At 44.3% G+C, this 19,402-nt stretch overlaps 1 protein-coding gene across 2 annotated transcripts in view; it reads right to left on the bottom strand.

Annotated features, from left to right (window-relative positions):
• Positions 1-19,402, bottom strand: part of ATP2A2 (ATPase sarcoplasmic/endoplasmic reticulum Ca2+ transporting 2) — a 35,736-nt gene that overhangs the window by 7,353 nt on the left and 8,981 nt on the right. For both annotated transcript variants that reach the window (XM_088135225.1, XM_088135224.1), the window contains exons 4-16: positions 18,753-18,857; positions 16,498-16,636; positions 9,698-9,778; positions 8,934-9,019; positions 6,655-7,119; positions 4,872-4,960; positions 3,781-3,883; positions 3,004-3,135; positions 2,791-2,913; positions 2,347-2,565; positions 1,582-1,917; positions 1,086-1,306; positions 408-610 (exon numbers count right to left, since the gene is read on the bottom strand). In XM_088135225.1, the coding sequence (XP_087991351.1) occupies positions 408-610; positions 1,086-1,306; positions 1,582-1,917; positions 2,347-2,565; positions 2,791-2,913; positions 3,004-3,135; positions 3,781-3,883; positions 4,872-4,960; positions 6,655-7,119; positions 8,934-9,019; positions 9,698-9,778; positions 16,498-16,636; positions 18,753-18,857 (2,302 nt within the window). The remainder of the gene's footprint in view (positions 1-407; positions 611-1,085; positions 1,307-1,581; positions 1,918-2,346; positions 2,566-2,790; positions 2,914-3,003; positions 3,136-3,780; positions 3,884-4,871; positions 4,961-6,654; positions 7,120-8,933; positions 9,020-9,697; positions 9,779-16,497; positions 16,637-18,752; positions 18,858-19,402) is intronic.

The following is a 19,402-nucleotide window of genomic DNA, read 5'->3' as shown; positions in this document are numbered from 1 at the left end:
CGACCTGTGCAGACTCTGTCTTATCGGACACCGCACAACTGGATGCTGGTTGTGCTTATCCTTAGTTAACCACCCTGGCATTACGGGCTAAGAACAAGTCTAGAGGGCTGCATGGAACACAGGAATGGCAGGACAAGATCAGCTGGAGATCCTACTCTGGCAGAAGCAACGGCTTCTCGTTTGACTAGGCTGCACCTCTGAAAGAATAGCTGAGAGAAACAGGGAGGAGAAGCGGAGGCAGTCCCTGAGAACCAGTTCTGGTCCGCGGAGGCTATCTTCTATTACCCCAACATGAGTTGGGACCACTGGTTTCTGCTACACCACTGATTTCTCTGGATCTACTGGATTATGGGGCAAGGGAACAGCTCCGCTTGCGCTGGTTCCGTGGAACTGACGCAAACACTCACATCCAATCGCCAAGTAACGGAAAAAAAGCCACCCGGAGATCAGGGGCTCTTTGGGGTTACGAGGCGGCTTGTCCATGATATCCAGATCAGGGGGGTTGAAGCCCAGAGCGGTGGCAGGAAGTCCGTCAGTCACGAGGTTTACCCACAACAGCTGGACGGGGATTAAAGCTTCCGGGAAACCCAGAGCAGCGGTCAGGAAGATGCTACCCAAGGGAGGAAAAGGAAAAAGAAAACAAGTCAGCCATGTTACTGCAAAGGAGTGTCTTAAAGGGCGGTGCTAAGAAGTTAAAGCACAAGGACCAGCAGCAGCCCTCTGACTTTCAACGCTCTTGGATCGCAAAGGTAGCCCTGGGCAAGCGGCCAACGAGAAGGAATGCTCGGACGCTGCCTTGGAGGGTAGACTGTACTCAGCGAAGAGAGGTCTGTGGAATATCCTGGGTCCCATCCTTTCTTTCTAGATAACAAAAGAGCCATGCTCAAACAGCTCTCTAGCTTAGGCGACACTGGAACCTAACTGTCTATCTAGATCGGCCTGTTCTCAAGTGCCAGAGCTGACGCGCCCCCTAGGCGTCCGTCAACATCTTCTCTTTCCAGAGGCTGCAACAGCTACCTGCAGTGGCTGCCAGAGTAAATCCAGCACTTGCTCTGCTCCAAAAGCTGAGGGGGGGGGATACCTACCAGACCACCTCTCCGACATTGGAGGAGATGAGGTAGCGAATGAACTGCTTCATGTTATTGTAGATGGCCCGGCCCTCTTCCACGGCAGCCACGATGGTTGAGAAATTGTCGTCCGCAAGGACCATTTCCGAAGCTGTCTTTGCCACAGCCGTGCCTGATCCCATAGCAATTCCAATCTCTGCCTTTTTCAAAGCTGGGGCATCGTTTACACCATCTCCTGTCTGGAAAAAGTTTCAGGTTTGGTCAGGATACGCAGCCCAAGGCCTTAGCTTTGGGCCTCTGGGATGGCTGGGGCTGTTCCTTCAGCAGAAGGGTATCTGGAACACTTCCGAAGTCTTAGAATATGTTAATAAATTCTATTTTTATTCATCCCCTGAAAACCAAGGGGGGGGGGAAGTCTGAGGGCATACGTTTTCTCACAACCCTTCATCCCATCACACACTTATCTCTGCATGAATGGTTACTGTTGACTTGCGCTCCCCATAAGCACGCCTACCATTGCCGTGATGTCATCAAAGGACTGGAGAAACTCCACGATTTTAGACTTGTGGGACGGCTCCACGCGGGCAAAACAGCGGGCGTTCAAGCAGGCATCTCTCTGGGCGGCTGGTGAAAGTTCATCAAACTCCCGACCAGTAAAAGCTTTTGTGGTGACATCTTCATCTTCGCCAAAAATGCCAATGCGCCGACAGATGGCCACAGCAGTCCCCTTATTGTCACCAGTTATCATAATCACACGAATGCCCGCTTGTCGGCACAACTTTATGGATGATGCCACCTCGATTCGGGGAGGATCCAGCATTCCCACGCAGCCCACAAAGGTCAAATTGGTCTGAAAGGAGAGCAACACCAGATCTGGTTAAGGTTTCTCAGTCAGAAGGAAGCTGCATGCCTTTCACCAGCTGGAGGCCACAAACAGATTTACAATGCTGTACAGTCATCCTTATTACTTTATAAACACTTAATTTGCCACCTCTTTTTTCTTTCATTTTCATGCTTTAGAGAAGTTGGTCATTCCTGTTGATCGGAAAGCAGTGGGATCTCCTAAGCCAAGGATCAGAGGCAGATTTAATTTAGATCTCGCAGGTCTAGAGGGCAGCACCATCTGGGCAAGTTAGTGATGACATGCAGAGCTTTATACACAGCAAGAACAGGGGCTTCGCTATGTCACAAACTGCCCCCAAGGGACTGCCAGGCAGGTCAGATCAATTCTGTTTAGACTCCAATAATGAAAGCGCCGACTTGACATTATTAAACCAACCTCATAGGTGATGAAGCTTGCAGAATCTTCCAGGTCCATATCGTCCCTTCTTGGTGGGTTATCATGGGTGGCCAGGGCCAGACAACGCAGCGTATCTTTCCCAGTGCCCCACTCGCGGATGACACTCATGATTTTCTGCTTAATCCCTGGGGTTAAGGGCATTTTTATGTTTCCTGCTCGGAAATGGGTACACCTGTCGATCACCCCCTCTGGAGCGCCCTGCAGGAAAGCAAAGCAGAAACCAATTCAGCTTACAAACTGGCATTTTTTATCTTTTCATGGCAGAACCATCTGGGGCAAAACAACTCCACCCGCAGAGCTGCTTGACTGAGGAGATGAAACGTCACTTAAAGCCAGAGTCGTGTTTTGTTGTAACCCCCCCTCCACTTGCCCATCCGTTCCAGCACCCCTTCGGTGACATCTTCCGCCCCCCAGGGTACTTGCCTTCACAAACATCTTGGTCAATGCAGTCCGGCTAGGCTTGTTTGGAGTGCAATACACTGACATAGATTTCCTATCCCTGGAGAATTCTAGCGTGAACTCTTTCCTCATGAGTTGCTTTATCACCTGCATGGAGGAGGTAGAACTGTGTTGCAACCAACTTGCATGAAAAAAACCAGCGTCACACCAGATTCCCAGCATTTGAGAAGTACTGACCGAGTTGCAAGCATTTGCCCGTTCAATTTTGGACAATCCTTTCAGATCTGTGTCAAATACATTCATCTTCTCAACCAGGCAAGTGAGGGCAGTCTCTGTAGCTTCCCCAACTTTCTCATAAACTCCTTTTGTCTTTAATAAAAAGCTATTATTAGTACAAAGTCACAGAGTGTTTAATGATCACATACGCGCAAGATCACTAGAGAAACTCAGATATCCATGGAATGTCATTGAACAAAACATACACCATCTGATGTAACCTGAGCCTGTTAAATTGGGATAAGATCTCTGTTTCTAATGGTTTATTTGGTCATTTAACTTTTTATATTGTTTAACTGTTCTGAACGGCTTATGAGCACAGTAAAAACATCACTAGCATCCATTAAAGAATAAAATATAATCAATATGAAACATAAAGACCAGCACAGTGGCATTAAAATTGTATTAATTTTGCTAGGTGTGTACGCAGGCTTGCTCACACTGCCCATTTTAGCAGAGAATTTATGGGGCCCAAGGCTTTTATCACAGAATTTCCATTACTCATTAGGCTTGCTCCAAATTTCTTACACTCAATGCTATTCAATAGGCTCATTTTTTCTCTGGCACTCACAAGTTTCAAAACAGCATTCAAAATAGAATATTAACAGGTTCTTCAGTGAACAGGGTGGGAGAGAAAGGAAAAGCGGAATTCTGACACGAGTGTTGTGGCAACGCTCTTTCCTGGCATACAAGACCAAAAAGCGTTTTGTTTTGGCAATTCTCTTGAATGTCACTTACTTCATTGAAATCCAGAGAAGAATCGTTGCATAGGGCGCAGATTGTAGCCAATTCAATAAGGCCGTCATACATACAGCATTTGACGGGTTTATCATCTTTGTAACTGTTGCAGGGTGGGGGGGATCGGGAAAAAAAAAAAGACAGTGGAACTTCAGATGACTGTGAAGAATCACAATTTCCCAGCTAGCTAATCTGATCCTAGGAGGTTTTAGACAAATTGGATCAGGTTCAAAAAAAAAAAAAAAAAAAAAAGCAAAAAGGATGGGCAGGGAACTAAAACCTAAACCCTATCAAGAGAAATGGTGGGGACTAGAAATGCTTAGGTTTGAGAAGAGAAAACTGAGGGGCGATGCGACAGCATCTTTCAAATATCTAAATCAGTGTTTCTCAACCTTGACAGTTTTAAGATGTGTGGACTTCAACTCCCAGAATTCCCCAGCCAGCATGCTGGCTGGGGAATTCTGGGAGTTGAAGTCCACACGTCTTAAAGTTGCCAAGGTTGAGAAATACTGATCTAAATGATGTCACATAAAAGACCCAAGACCAAGGTTTTAGAACATAGTCCATGGAGTTTTATTACAAGAAAGTAGATTCCAGTTGATTGTTAGGAGAGATTTCCTAACTGTAGGAGTATTTTGATAGTAAGGTCAGTGACCTACAGGGCTGCTGGGTTCCCCATCACTGGACATATTCAAGTAGAGCCCAGATGGTCACCTATCAGGGATGCTTCAATTCAGATCCCTCTACTGCAGTGTTGTCCAAACTTGGCCACTTTAAGATGAGTGGACTTCAACTCCCAGAATTCCCCACCCAGCCATGCTGGCTGGGGAATTCTGGGAGTTGAAGTCCACTCATCTTAAAGTGGCCAAGTTTGGACAACACTGCTCTACTGCTTCTCAAAAGGGAAATTATTCTAAACAATTACCTTTAAATTTACGGATCAAGAGGCTTTAAATCTGTAGATCAAGACCAATCCCCTTTTACAGAATCAATTTTCCTTTCAGGCCCTATAATTCTAGGCTTAGCCACCCTGCATACAAGGAGACCTGGAGAAGGATCGGCTGGCAAACAGCAAGAATAAAAGTTCTCACACTTCTCCGACGGGAGCATACGTTGAACCAGACACAGTGAATTCATTCAGAGAGCAGCTATCCCCTTCCACTCGGTCCACAATAAACATCTGTAAGACACACAAGGGCACAGTTACTCTCAACTAGCTAAGATAATCTAGAACATTTTCATGTCAAAGACAGCTGGGCATGAAAAGTTTTATCAGCCCAGCTGTCTTAAGAACCAAGCATGCTTTACCTTAAAGGAAGATCAAGCTGTACTTTTGAGAATATAGGTCACATACAAGCTCCTCCAAGTTGTTCCTGAAATTACACCTTGCCCTATTTCCTTCCCTCTCTTCTTATCTGACTAGAACAATACATGAAGCCTTGTTCTCAGGCAGTCGGTTAAATCTCTTGTGCTCCTACCATTCAAAAAGAGGGGCCCACACAAACAATCAAAAGGACGTTTCACCTCCATCCACAGAAACTATGTACAAGGGCAACCTCTTCCATGATGCAAACATCCTGGGTTGAAAAGCATCCAAAAATGTTAAGTTTTTTCCTTCCCCAGATCTAGGCGATCCAAAGTGCAGAAAGGGAACATAATGGTGTTGTGGCCTTAATTTATGTTTCTTCCTCCCCTCCTCTCTCCAAGCAACCCCCCAAACTTGGATTCTTGCCAGTTTGCTGTTGCTACTGACAGTCCAGCTCCGCATAAGTCTCAAGAATTTAAATTGCATCCATTTGGACTAGCTACAGTTTGGCAACAGACCCTAATGCAGAAAAATCCTTCCCCAGGCATCGCTAAGCTTGCTGAAGGGGTATCTTTATACAAGTAAATCCTGCTCTTACACGCTCAGCCATTCTCCACCCACCCCACAATCTCCAGGAAATGTTTTTCTGCATCACCTAATAGATCCAACCCTGTAGGAACAGATTTTTTTTTTAAAAAGAGCCGAACCAACGATTCTGCCCTGCCAAAGATGCTTTCCAGAAGAGGAAAGATCTGGATGCTCCTTTGTGGTGGAGCCATTCAGCTGTTTGGCATCTACCCCCTGAAAGACGGGCTGTTACACAAGAGCCCTGCAAAGCACCTCTTCCAGAATACAGATGAGCCGCTGCTTTGTACGCTGCGAGAAGGCAGACTTCAACCGCTAAATGCAGGACAGGGCAAGGGAGCAACGTGGATAGGTAAACAGCATATCAGAAGAGAGAACAGAAGTTCATTTTAGCTGTGGAAAATACCCAGAAAGATCTACTGGCATCTTTAGCACTGTGGGCTCATTTGGCGTTCTAGCCCAGTCATCTCAGCATCCTGATCTGAGGACAGCTGGAGGGGATCCCTTCGATTTAGCCCTTCAAAAACAAGACTGCCTTGCAACTGAAGAGTACAATTTCCTTCCTTCTGGACCGCTTTGAAAACAGCAAATTAATCAATATTTCACAGCTGTTCTTATAATCTTCCCTAGCAAATTGCCTGGGACAAGAATAAACTTCTTACTATTAGGTTTTATAAACTAATACCTCATTTGTTTTAGCCTCCTTTTAACTTCCAAAACTCAGGAGAGCTGGGTTGATAGGGAGAAGGGAGCACATTAAAAGCACTTTAACTTCTTGGGGTGGCGAAACAAAAATAAGTTAGGAGTAGGCATAGTCTCTGGCTTATATCTTGGCTTATTGGGTGCTGAAGGACTTCAAAATAAAGGAGACTGTTTTGTAATGGGAAGTTGATAACATCAGATCTTGGAAACAAGTTTTGGAGGCAGTTCCCCCCAATTTCACTGTTCTCCTTTCCTAACCAACAGAAACCGAAGCAGCTTACCCTGCAAACTGACATCTGGTTGGTCGTCAGAGTACCCGTCTTGTCGGAACAGATCACCGAAGTGCAGCCCAGGGTTTCCACGGAGGGAAGACTCCGGACAATGGCGTTTTTCTTGGCCATGCGGCGGGTGCCCAGAGCCAGGCAGGTCGTAATGACAGCAGGCAGGCCCTCTGGAATGGCAGCCACTGCAAGCGCCACAGCTATTTTGAAGTAGTAGATGGCGCCCCGAATCCAGGAGCCGCCGTGGACGGGGTCGTTGAAGTGGCCTATGTTGATGATCCACACAGCGATACAGATCAGCGAGATGACCTTCGACAGCTGCTCCCCAAACTCGTCCAGCTTCTGCTGCAGCGGGGTCCTCTCTTGCTCAGTGGCTACCATTTCATCACGGATCTTGCCAATTTCAGTGTTTACCCCTGTGGCCACCACGACCCCCATGGCTTTGCCCGCAGAGATGTTTGTACCCTGGATTGAAAACAGTTGAACAGGAAATTCAGTCAGGTGTTGAAAAGGCTTAAAAAAACCCCAAAATTCATTCTTTCCTGTATTATTTTCTACTAAGACCCAGTACAGTCTTACCGTAAATCTCATTTTAGCTAATCTGATTCAGCACTCTTTGGGTATGTTATGCTACGATCATCAACATTTTTGCATGTCATTTTGATCTTCAAGCTGTGAGCAGACTTCTATAGACATAACTGTTGTATGATACGTATATTTTGCTTCTGTTTCCTACCAGCATTTTTTTCAGTATTTCCCACTAGATTAGTCATCTTCAGAAAAATTTCACAAGGAGCATGTTTCTAATTCTGCATATAATCCCGCCCACCCCCGGCCAAAATCTGTCCTCATCAGTGCCTTAGTGCTCCCATTGTAAAGGCAGGAACTTTTAGGCATACAGTATGCACACATCTATAATTTCTCCCTCTTTCCTAACTAGGTTTTAAGATGCACACCCTTTCCCCCTCCCTCCCTCCCTCCCTCTTGTACACATTATCAAATTCCATAGCACTGAAAAAAAAAAAATCTATGTTGAGGGTCTATGGCAATGTTTGTCAACCTTGGCAACTTTAAGACATGTGGACTTCAACTCCCAGAATTCTCCAGCCAGCATGCTGGCTGGAGAATTCTGGGAGTTGAAGTCCATATGTCTTAAAGTTGCCAAGATTGACAAACACTAGTCTATGGAAATAAATTATAAGCACCAACAACAGCATCAATTAGGCATGCAAAGGAAATCAACCTACAAGCATCATGATCAAGAGCTGACCAGGAGAGCAGAGCCTAGATGCCTACTTGTAAAGGTCTTAACAGCTATTGAAAGCTTTGCAATTCCACAATGAGATCGTCTTGCAATAGTGAACTTGAGTCCCACAGGATGACCTGAGCGTGCAGGTCACAGCACTATTCAATTTTTTTTTATAAAAATAGCAATGGTAATACACAACGCCCTTCTCCATTCAGACCAACCTAACCAGTTTCTGTAACCTGGCACAATCCAGCCAACATTTGGCAAGACTTCGCTGGCGTACATATTGTAACACACACTTCTGAGGGCTCGTTCCACATTCTCAAGGAGCAGCATCTTAAACTTGCCCAAGTGCAGAAGAGGACATAAATTTAATTGTGGTGACTGCCTCAGAATAGAGGCAAGAGAAGAAGGGGGGGGGGCAATTCTCAGCCGTTTTGCCAGACACAGAAACAGCAGCCAAGATAATAAATCAACTAAATAGCTAGGACTCTAGTTATGAAACTCTGAGTACTAATTGGTCGGTGATGTGGAAGTTCCCACTTCAACACCAGAAGCCTCTTGTTCTCTGCACCAACAGAGCCCTTTAAAACTCTGTCACCCCAAAAGGAATCCACAGCTAGATTTTCCAAGAGATTCCCTTTTCATTTTACTGTTGATAATCTTTACATCTATGAGTCTATCTGAAAACAACTTGACCCAGCCTATGCTGATATTCATCCTGAGTTTTTAAGGCTCAGTTCAAGATAATAACTTAAAGCAGAGTTTTTCAAACATGGCCACTTTAAGATGTGTGGACTTCAACTCCCAGAATTTCCCAGCCAGCCTGGCTGGCTGTGGAATTCCGGGAGTTGAAGATCACACATCTTAAAGTGACCATGTTTGAAAAATACTGATTTAAATGATCAGGACAAATACAATATTTTCAGCAGGTGACTCTAAACAGAATAAGGGGAAGCTAATATTTTTCATGAAGCACAAAGCAAGCACTAAAAAACCCACAAAAGCACATGGGTCAAGATTTACTCACAGAAAAGAGCATATTCTTCTTGTCTTGGTTTACTGCCCGAGGATCAGGCACAGGGTCCGTGTGTTTAATCACCGAGACAGATTCACCTAGAAAAAGGTCACCGCATCAGTGATGTGATAGGGAGCCTCACAGAACCAGCTCCTTGCGTTTTGCATTTGCCGAGGCAGCTGGCACAGAGAGGTTATTTGAGATGCCACAAGGTATCCCTAACGGGCAGCTCCTTTACTTGGAGATGCTTTGCATTCTCAAGATTGTCAGTAGAGTTTCCCAGGCTTAGGGCCTGGGCGGACTTTATATGTCCTCTGCCATATAAATCAAATGCTTTACCCCTGAAGTGCGAATTCTCTTTGCACTTTGGAGATCTTGCCATGTAGCAAACCAAACCAACTTGGACGCAAAAACAGAAACAATCCCATTCATTTCTTACCCCCCTCACCATTCTAATATAATTTATTTATTATACTTTTTTCTTTTTACAAGCCATTTTGGCAATCAAATAAAGGAAATAAGCCAGATACAAATAGATCATTCCAAGACTAAAGCTGACAGAACACATTCAATCCAACTTTTAAATAAACCAGAGATGACGCACTTTTCTGTTCTGAATCAACTGAAATGCTTTCCACTAGGGGGAAAAAACATGCACCCAGTGCAATATAGACGAGTCATCTTCATCATGACCACTGCATTGGTACTTTGCCACCAAGGAGAGATGTTTCCAACTGGTCCCATGAATCACTGCTTTTCTCTTAAGAACCACCTACCCGTGAGAATCGACTGGTCTACTCGTAGAGTTGTGGATTTTATGGAAGTAATTCTTATGTCAGCAGGAACTTTGTCACCAACTGTGGGTTGAAAAAAGCACATGAGTTTAAGCGACCTTTAGGAAATCCAAATATTTTTCCAGATGTGCAATTAGCATCAGGGAATATCCCATACTGATATTGGGAATTTATTCCATAGTGTCTCTCTCTTGCTGGCCTATTTTCCAGAATGCACTCCCATAGAAATTCCATGCCTTTCTTTGCAATGATACCCATGGTAGGAAGTCTCACCATCTGGAAGTTTCTCTCCTAGTAGCTGATATGTGACTTCTCATTCTTCCGCCTTTAATTCATGGAGAAATGTCATTCTGCTAACACAGCTGACTGTAATCACAAAGGCTATATATTCACTCTAGTATGAGTGGGAAGGTGCTAATGGGCTTATTAGTTTCCTGCTGGCATTTGGCTGAGCCTATGGGAACAGCTTCCTGATCTAGATCAACCTTTGCTCGGTGCTGGCATGGATCTTTCTAGGAACCTGCAGCCAAGTGGAGAGTGTGCTTAGAACACCACTGTATTCTGCCACATTCAGTGAAAAAATGAAAGGAATATACAAGCACCCAAGATCTTCTGGGGGAGATGGGCAGCATACAGATTTAATTAATTAATTAATTAGTTAATGATCTGATATAGCTCTTTGTTGTTAAGACTGGTGATGACCTGCATCCAATTTCTTTGTGGCAGCCAACATTTTATGTTAGAACAGTGTTTCTCTACCTTGGCAGCTTGAAGAGGTGTGGACTTCAACTCCCAGAATTCCCCAGCCAGCCTATGCTATGAAGTCTGCACCTCTTCAAGTTGCCACGGTTGAGAAACACTGTGTCAGGAGTTCCGAAGGCAAAACCTGTATGGAACATTCATGCAAAATGCTCTTCCCAGAGCCCAAGCAGCAGCCATCACCTCCTAAATGGCTGATCCCATCACAGAGAGCGGCCTTGTTACACCAGGTCCCTCTAGGCTTCCTGCAGAGAACGCTCAGCTGCTAATTCCTACAGGAATCGCTTATGCAACTAGCAGCAATCAGTCACAGAGGGAGAACCACGCTGCAGCAACAGTAGATCGGCAACATGACCATGAAAAATGGGATCCTTTACTCCACGATTAAGGTGACACAACTTGTGGCTTAGGCTGGCCTTTGAGGAAGGCTGTGGGAAGCAAAGCGGTAACCCTTCTTAAAAATTCCCTAGGACAGCTATTTTATCCACTTCCTCTATTTATATAAGGCTGTCCAGGAACAATGTCCCCTTTCTGCTCCACTATTGCCAACAAAAACCCATTCTAAACTCACTCTGCCCTTCAGCACCGAAGAGAGAACAGTACAAGACAAACAATGACCAAAGCCAAAAATGGGCAAACTATTTGAACGCGCTCCCCCGATGTCGTGAGGAAGTTCATGCGGAGATGCGCAGAGCAGCTGCTTTTCGGCTATCGCAATCCCCCCAAAGCAAGGGGAGACTTGGCACCACGCGCGAGAAAGTCGGTCAGGAGGGAGAAGGCCGCCGAGCTTCGACAGCTGAACGTCTCAAATGCGCCGAACGCGGCCGACCAAAAGGCCGGGACCCTTCAACGGGAATGAACACAGAAGAGGCTCACTGCTCCCAGCTGTTGAAACAATGACTGCAAGAAAGCACCAAACAGCTTAGCCCGCCTGGCGCTTGACACTCACAAAGGTAGCAGCACAACTATTTGCTGTTCAGTGCAGCATCTAGAACAGGGTTTCTCAACCTTGGCCACTTGAAGATGGGTGGACTTCAACTCCCAGAATTCCCTAGCCAGCCATGCTGGCTGGGGAATTCTGGGAGTTGAAGTCCACACATCTTCAAGTGGCCAAGGTTGAGAAACGCTGATCTAGAAGATCCTCACTGGCTCTGAAGGACTGTTCAGCATCCCAAAATGAGGCAATCAAAGAAGAAAGTGAATTCTACTGAGAGCTAATAATTTTTCCCAGGTCTATTGCTCCCAACTGTTGTTCAAAGCAGCAAGTACGGCGACTGAGCTAATGTTCTGTTGTATTCAACCATCCAAAATGAAGAAGTTAGTTCGGGCAGTGTGTTGCATATGACGACACCATGATCGTTCTAACACCAAAATAAGTGAAAATTCTGGCTTTCTTATAACCTGGGGGGGCAGTAACATCAGTGCTTTTCTTTCCTTCACTTGAGATATCTTTAATTTCCAAGAATCTAACTCCAACCCACATCAGAAGTCACAATTAATAACCTACCTCTTCTCGAGCAGGGATGGGGGTGGGAGGCAGGGAACAAAGGGGGAAAAAAAGCATTTTTGAATCCCTGATATATTCTTGAGTTTAATACCCAGATCTCTGCCTCAGTACTGCGAGCCTCCCATTGTACAGATCATTTAACTAGCTGCTCTGAATGACTCAGTTCAGTTTTTCCTGCTCAAATTCAAATTCAAACTTGACTGCTGGCTATCAGAAGCGTGCAACACCATTGAGCTAAATCCATTCAGCAACTCACAAATTTGGAAGTATTACCTCTCTGGCTATGAACTGAACCTCAAGCAGCAATTCTGAGCTCCTATAGCAGCATGTTGCTGGATACTGACTAGGCTCGCAAATCATGGCAGGCTTGTTGGCTTTTCACGTAGAGCATCAAGAGGATGGGTAAATTGTGGTTTAGCATAGTGGCTTATTCAATGAACCATAGTTAAAGCAAACCACGGCTTCCTGCAATGTATTAATCTCACCCGTAGTTTGCTGTCCGCCTACAATAAAAATCAGTACCTCATTCATAATCTCTACTACCCAATTTCTTTCCCTTCCCTGGATTTCTCAACCTCTGCCATGGACACAATCATCAAACAGACTTCTATGTTAACTTAGGAACAATGCCGGGAAAAAAAACAAAATTATCTAAGCCTGTAAATGCATTTCCTCCCCGCACACACATTAATGGTTTCCACACAGAATCTGGCCAGATGCCATCAGATTCCTGCCAGGTTTACTTTCAGACTGTGACATCAGAGATTGCTCATAATCAAATTCGCACAGCGCTGTATTAGCAAATGAGCCCGCAGCCACCGCCTGTGAATCAGCCGAATGGGTTCCTGAGCTCCCTTTCCCCTGATAAACAGGGTTACTCTGATTCTCTTAATAAAGGTAATTGTCACTGTCTCAATGCTAAGAATCGTAAACTGATTAGCTGATGTGTGGAGACTTTAATTATAGCAATAACTATGCACAGAGGGTTTAGCAGACACAAGAACGAACGAATGATTGCCAAGGCAGCCACAACCACGCAATCAAGAGAGCTGGGGGCAAAAACGCACGCTCTTCCTTACAGAAGGAAAAGGATTCTTATTCACTTTGCCCTGGGCAACAGCGCTCCTAGCAGAACAGCAATCTCCAATAAGGTTCAGACAGCCACTAGATCTTTTAGCAAAGTTCGCATGGCCTCAATTCAAAAAGTTGCTGGACTCTGATTATGTAGATTTGCTAAAGCAGAATGGAATATTAGCGGCAAATTATCTTGATGTTCAAGAATTCTGTCCAGTACCTTTTGTTCCAATAATAAATCCCCTTTGAGTTCTATTAAGGGTATAAGAAAGCAAGCATTCGGTGAATCCAAAGCATGAGAGTACCATAGGCTTCACATTCTCCAAGCTTTATACTTCAATAACTCACTGGGGGGAAACGACCCACACAGCGAGTGCTCAAATTCAACCACCCTTTTATAAATAATTCTGAAATAAGTGCGCTGTCCTAGTTTGAACTCCAGTCCGTTTTACAGATTCTAGTGGGTGACAGCATGAGGTTAAGATTTATTTTGCTTTAGAACAACTTCAGTAAGGCTGCTATCTCCATCAAAGCAGGCTGAAAGCTGCATTCACTGTGATGAATATTCTTGCATTTTTATATATTTCTTATCCACAAAACAATGTTTGACGTTGTGACTTAGAGAGATTAGAAGAGAATCAAGTCGTGCTAAAAGCAAACACACTGGTAAAGCCTAGCTTTACCAACTGGTTTTATTAAATAAATATATGTTGCTTCACGACCAAATAGGGATTTACATTAATACTAAACAGGGACAGCAAGAGCAAGCGTGAGCTCCTAATACTCTCTGGAACGGTGTTTCTCAACCTCAGCAACTTTAAGTTAGATGGACTTCAACTCCCAGAATTCCATGCTGGCTGGGGAATTCTGGGAGTTGAAATCCATCTAATTTAAAATTGCTGAGGTTGAGAAACACTGCTCTGGAATGTTACAAGCAGTTATACAAACTTGATGAACATTACAATGGAATGCCCAGAATTAAGGCTGTTGTCAATTAACAGTCAACAGATTTTTACTTTAGTTCTTTGTTCTACTGAAATGAAATACATGTTCAGCAAGCCACTAAATTAAAGCAGTCCCCATGGTCAAGCCATAAACAGTCTTCTACAATTTATCCAACATAAAAGTTGGCTCAATTCACGCTGCATGTTAAACCAAGTGAGGTTTAGCCATGATTTGCTAAAGAAGCCACCATGGCTTGATTCACGAGTCATACCAAGCCTTCAACCCTAACTCATGGCTAGGCCAAAGCAAAGCAACCACACTGTAACTCAGAATAAGGGCTCGGCCACTTTCAGAATAAGCACAGAGGGCTTTAAAGTCATCCAGAGGTGTAGGGTCGGTCCTTAGTTACTAAGCTCCATTAAATTACAGAGTCCTACAAGAAACCCTTTACCCCTGGGAGTAATCGGAAGGCGCTTGTCATCAGACCATGCATTTGTACTGTGCAAGAGAATCAGGCAGCAATGGGCAAGATCGAATTTTGTTATATTAGGCCTCCCATCTGAACTGCTCCAGTTCTTAGAAAAGGATGCCTACCGCAAGTCCCACTTTGGTAAGCCCTGAAGAGTCAGACGCTTTCCCAGAAACAATCTCTAACATTATTGAGAAGTCTCAGGTGAGCATTCATTGTCTGACTGCTGAGACCGAAAGGTTTTGAATCCTAGGCAACTGATGCCTAAGCGCACACCTCTTCCTTTTGTAACTGAACGAGTTTCTCCAACGATCGAGAGGAATAATGATACCTGAGAAGAAAACTTAAGAGAGCCCAGCTCTACCTGGTGGTATACTGTTATGTTTTCACAAGGCAAGATACCACATATTCCCTAAAGAAAGAACTGTCATCAAGTTCTTGCCTTCGTACAGCTGGAAGAGCAGAGTCTGGTCTGTCACTGTCGATTTCCTGCTCCCCTCTTAGGAGCATTTTCCACAATTTGACTGTGGGTGCTATGAAAGTCTTTTGGCAAAGAGCGACCTGCATAGCAGCCTCTGTGCAACCCTATTTTAGGGTCAGCAACTCTGTTCCTGCTGAAACCTATATTGAAGTATCCCTGATCATTAGGCACCACTGACATGTGGGAGATGACAGCCACCTGGTTATTTTATGCTGGTCAACAGTGAGGAGCTTTTGTGTGAACATGCAAATGTCACTGGCATGCTGCCTAAAATTCCACAATCAGATATGCATCCCCAGATCAAGTGCTTTGTTGCTTCCCTACATGGTCCTCTTTTGGCAGACACCACGTCAAAGGCCATCCAATGCGCTTATACTTATGACAGAGGCATGCCCACAGTCTTTCACACCTCTGAGTCTTGACATCAGCTATGGAACACAGTGTATGTTCCCTCCCTTCCACCATGAAATTTTAGCTCAGTGGCCATTGCTTGCATACGCTGGACGCGCTATACTTTAAGTTCATGGCTACGCAGTTGTGTAGCTGGATGCCCTGCGGAGAACTTTTTTGGTCACTGGAAGATGGACATGTCAGGAAACCTTCACCTCTGCTTTTCTTGGCTAGAAGGCAGGCTTAAGACCTTTTCCTGTCCAGTAAAAGAACGCCCCTTCCTTTACTCTAATGCCCGGTTTTTCTAGAAGCAGCCATGGCTTTCCATCAGCTCCTTTTTAGGATGTTTGAATTTTTTTTAAAGGTGACAACGACTAGTGCTCTGCACTCCCTGGAGCACATACAGTATGTGCCAGGTGACCATCGCATTGGCAGGAGGCCCTATCCAAGGCAGCCACGTGGGTGGGCTGGGAAGGTGGCCTGGGCCAGGGTTCCTCAACCTCGGCAACTGGCTGGGGAATTCTGGGAGTTGAAGTCCACCCAGCTTAAAGCTGCTGAGGTTGAGGAACCCCGGCCTAGGAGATTGGGGAGGAGAGTCCAATCAGGCCTCCAGGGGTAGCAGAGCACAGAGACAAGGAGTAGCGCTGCTTTTGAGTCCACACAGCAGAGCTGAAGGCCACTGGAAATCCTCCCAACGCCCCCCCCTTGACTGAGCAGTCACTGGGCAACACTACCTGCAGCAGCGACCTGATCACTGTCACATCAGTTTGAATATCATTCTGGCAACAAGTTTGGCAAAAGGGAAAGAATCCGTTTTGTGTACTCTCTGTGCTGAGGAAAAAGAGCTGCAGTCAGAAATTGCCTGCTGATAATACAAGTGATCCAGATGAGCCATAAACGTGGCAGCCATTGGACTGCAAAGTCTCTTAAGGGCACGAGCTTCGCAGGATCGTGTAATTCATCAGCGCAAAAATTAAACCTGGGGAGGAGGAGGGTTTCCTGAAGGAACGAACCCTACGCAGCAAGGGCTTTTGTTTTGTCTGCTTGTTTTCTAGGTTTTAGCTGCACATCAAGAACTAATTCATGCTTGACAGAAGCAACGCACACAAAAAAAGCATTTTAAATTCCATTATTCTGTAGGAAATAAAGCATCTCACCAGCTACTTCCACGATGTCACCAGGGACGATGTCTCTTGCTTTTATCCTCTGTACGGTTTTTCTATCTTGTCGGTAAACTTTTCCCATTTCAGGTTCGTATTCTTTAAGAGCTTCAATGGCATTTTCGGCATTTCGCTCCTGCAATGGTCAGCATCAACATCAGGGGTTCAGTAGGTCTAGTTTTGACTACTGTGGTTAGCAGCTGGCCTCCAGCTTCACCGTTTAATAAATAATCTACTGTAGGATCATTCTCTGACAGAAAGAGATGCATCATATTGCTGCAGCTAAGCTGAGGGAGCAGCCTGCAAAATTTCACTGTCAAATATGGCCTAATGCTATTTTCTCAAAGCAATTTTGGTGCGCATAAAGCAAAAAAGGGAGACAATTCTACAGTTCAGATCCCTTTTAAGTGCAGATCCTTATCTCTCTTAAAAAAGAAGGTATTGTCTGGTCTCCTTTTAGAGCAAATAACCCTGATCCAAAGCGTACTTCTTGCCTAAAGGGGTAACTGATAAATTTGGCAACAGAGTTATAACTTGGTGATTAAGCGCCCTTATCCTCTTCTCTCCCCCACAGCATTTGGCTCTGTTTGGCAGACTGTGTCCACCGTTCCAATCAAGATGCCAAAGTAGCAGCTGGAAGAAAACCACCATTCCCACACCTTCCTTTCAACACATTTCACACCCATAACTCGCTAACAAAGTACCTGCCATTAACACAACACGGTGATAGGATTGGGATTTTAGAACAGAAACTATTAATGCCTCATGAGCATTTCCACAATTCTTTAGTAAAAGCCAAGGGCTTTGAGTCAATACGACTGACTTCCCCAAGCAGCTTACTGCTAAAATCTTGATAAATTATTAGTTTGTCATGAAAAGAAGTCCAAGCAGCCAACTTCAGCATCTACTCTTGCAGGCAAATGAGAAACATCTGTCTATGGTTTTTGCTGTAACACGTGGAGATGTAGTGCTGCTGGAAACAACATTAAGAGGTGGACATGTCTATGTAAGAGGAATGCATGTTCACAGTTATTTTACTTGTCACAAAACTCTTGAAACAGGAGATACAGACTAAGAAAAGTGATCATGAGAAGGCAATTTCAATCTCCTACTTTTAAGCTAAGAAATACATTTTTAAATCATACCTTCCATTTTCAGAAGCATGAAAAATTAAACTGTCACCAACATGACCAGACAAATGATTCGTGAATATTAAAGCTGTTTATAGCATTGTTCTATCATAACTTCTACATTTTCATCTGAGTGCTGGAAGAATTCTTCACTCAACTCAAGTATTTTTCTTGCTTTTAAAGGTAATGTGCATATCGTTACTGAAAGGGTGGGCAACAGTTATTTGTCTTCGTTAATAGGCAGAAATCTAATCGCAAAAGCCTCTCAGGTTTAAGCCATTCCAGTGAATCAACTGAAAATTAAATCCCTCTAAATCCTGAATCAACAGCGGCAGGCCCCAAACACACGGGCTGGCCAGTATTGGATGTTTTGTCCACTGAAAGAGAGCCCAGCTACGCTCGGCAACTAGTCACATCCACCTGCCATGATGCAAAAGAAAGAGGTCAACCCAGGCTGGTTTGACTGAAGGACGCCAAACTAAAGCTCTTTCAGACCAACCCATCGGCTTTCAAAAGTGGCAACCTTAGCAAGTCGAGGGGCTCACTCTATCTCACAAGACTCTCATACAATATCCTCGTGTTTTGATATTCTCCCATGGAAAATTCTAGTTGGAATAGCAGGTAAACATTAACTATAGCCTGATTTAAGGATATATTTTGATGGATGCAATGACTTGGGCAAACTTCATGGGGTGGCATTTACTGGAATATGGAATGTTTACCAAATAAATTAAACTAAAGTCTTTGGGGACTCTCAGTTTTCATAGATTTAGCATATTACTTAATTCGCAACCTTAATTTCTATCAATGACACCCCTGACGACCTTTCCCCTGAAAGAGCATGGAACTGATCACTATTTTACCAAAGGAAGACACCAGCTGATGGTTAAGCATTCAAAGTCCAAAGTCTCCTTGCTGGACTGAATTAGGTGCACTGCTATTTGGAACCTGTCCTACCTTTATAACATCCAGCATCTGTCTGAGGATGAAAAGGCATAACTAATTTCAGAGTTAGCACCTACTTTCAAATTTCTTAATAAATATAATGTTAACTCCAAGCAACTTAAATTAATCTGCTGAAACAGCCCGCTTTCACAATTTTCGAAGAATGTATTTGCTTACCTGCCACACACCCACAATTGCATTAGCAACTAATATGAGCAAGATTACAAAAGGTTCTACAAAGGCTGTGACTGTTTCTTCTCCTTCTTCGAACCAAGCCAAAACCTACAAGAGAATTAGACACTTGGTAAGTTACAGAGGTGATTAGGCAGCATTTTCTGCATGTCAACTTAAATGTTAGCCCTACTTTATCCACCAATCCATAAGTACTTCCTGAGATGGATTGCGTAATTTCAAAATGTCTGCTGACTCCCTTAAGCACACCTGAGAAGCAAATTCTATTACAAGGAAGTAATTGCCTCACCTGCACTTTTTCAAAGAGCTTGCTGCTATAAACTAATTTGCAGGTCAGATTAGAATTGCCGCTTTTGTTTTCAAAACAAATTAAGCTGTAAATAAATCCTATTTGGGTTAGAGTAACCCGACAGCCCCAGAAACACCACCGCGTTCTTTGTTAATAAATCACCCCACCTAAGGATAGCATACGTGGCAATGTAAGAAGCTCCTCTTCAAAATCAGGAGACATGATTTGTATTGGTTACTTAAAAGATAAGGCATCCGTGGCTTTAACAGAGGGCAAATTCTCCAGTAGCACTTTTATGCTTGGTCAGCTTGCCAGGAACTGAATGGCAGACAGAACTGATCTATCA

This window comes from Python bivittatus, unplaced genomic scaffold (genome assembly GCF_059951505.1).
Source record: "Python bivittatus isolate LINGU-HERP-01145 unplaced genomic scaffold, Pbiv_v1 ctg000100_np1212, whole genome shotgun sequence".
NCBI classification, from domain to species: domain Eukaryota; kingdom Metazoa; phylum Chordata; class Lepidosauria; order Squamata; family Pythonidae; genus Python; species Python bivittatus.
Note: the sequence above shows the minus strand (reverse complement) of the source record. Positions and strands in the feature narration are given on the sequence as shown.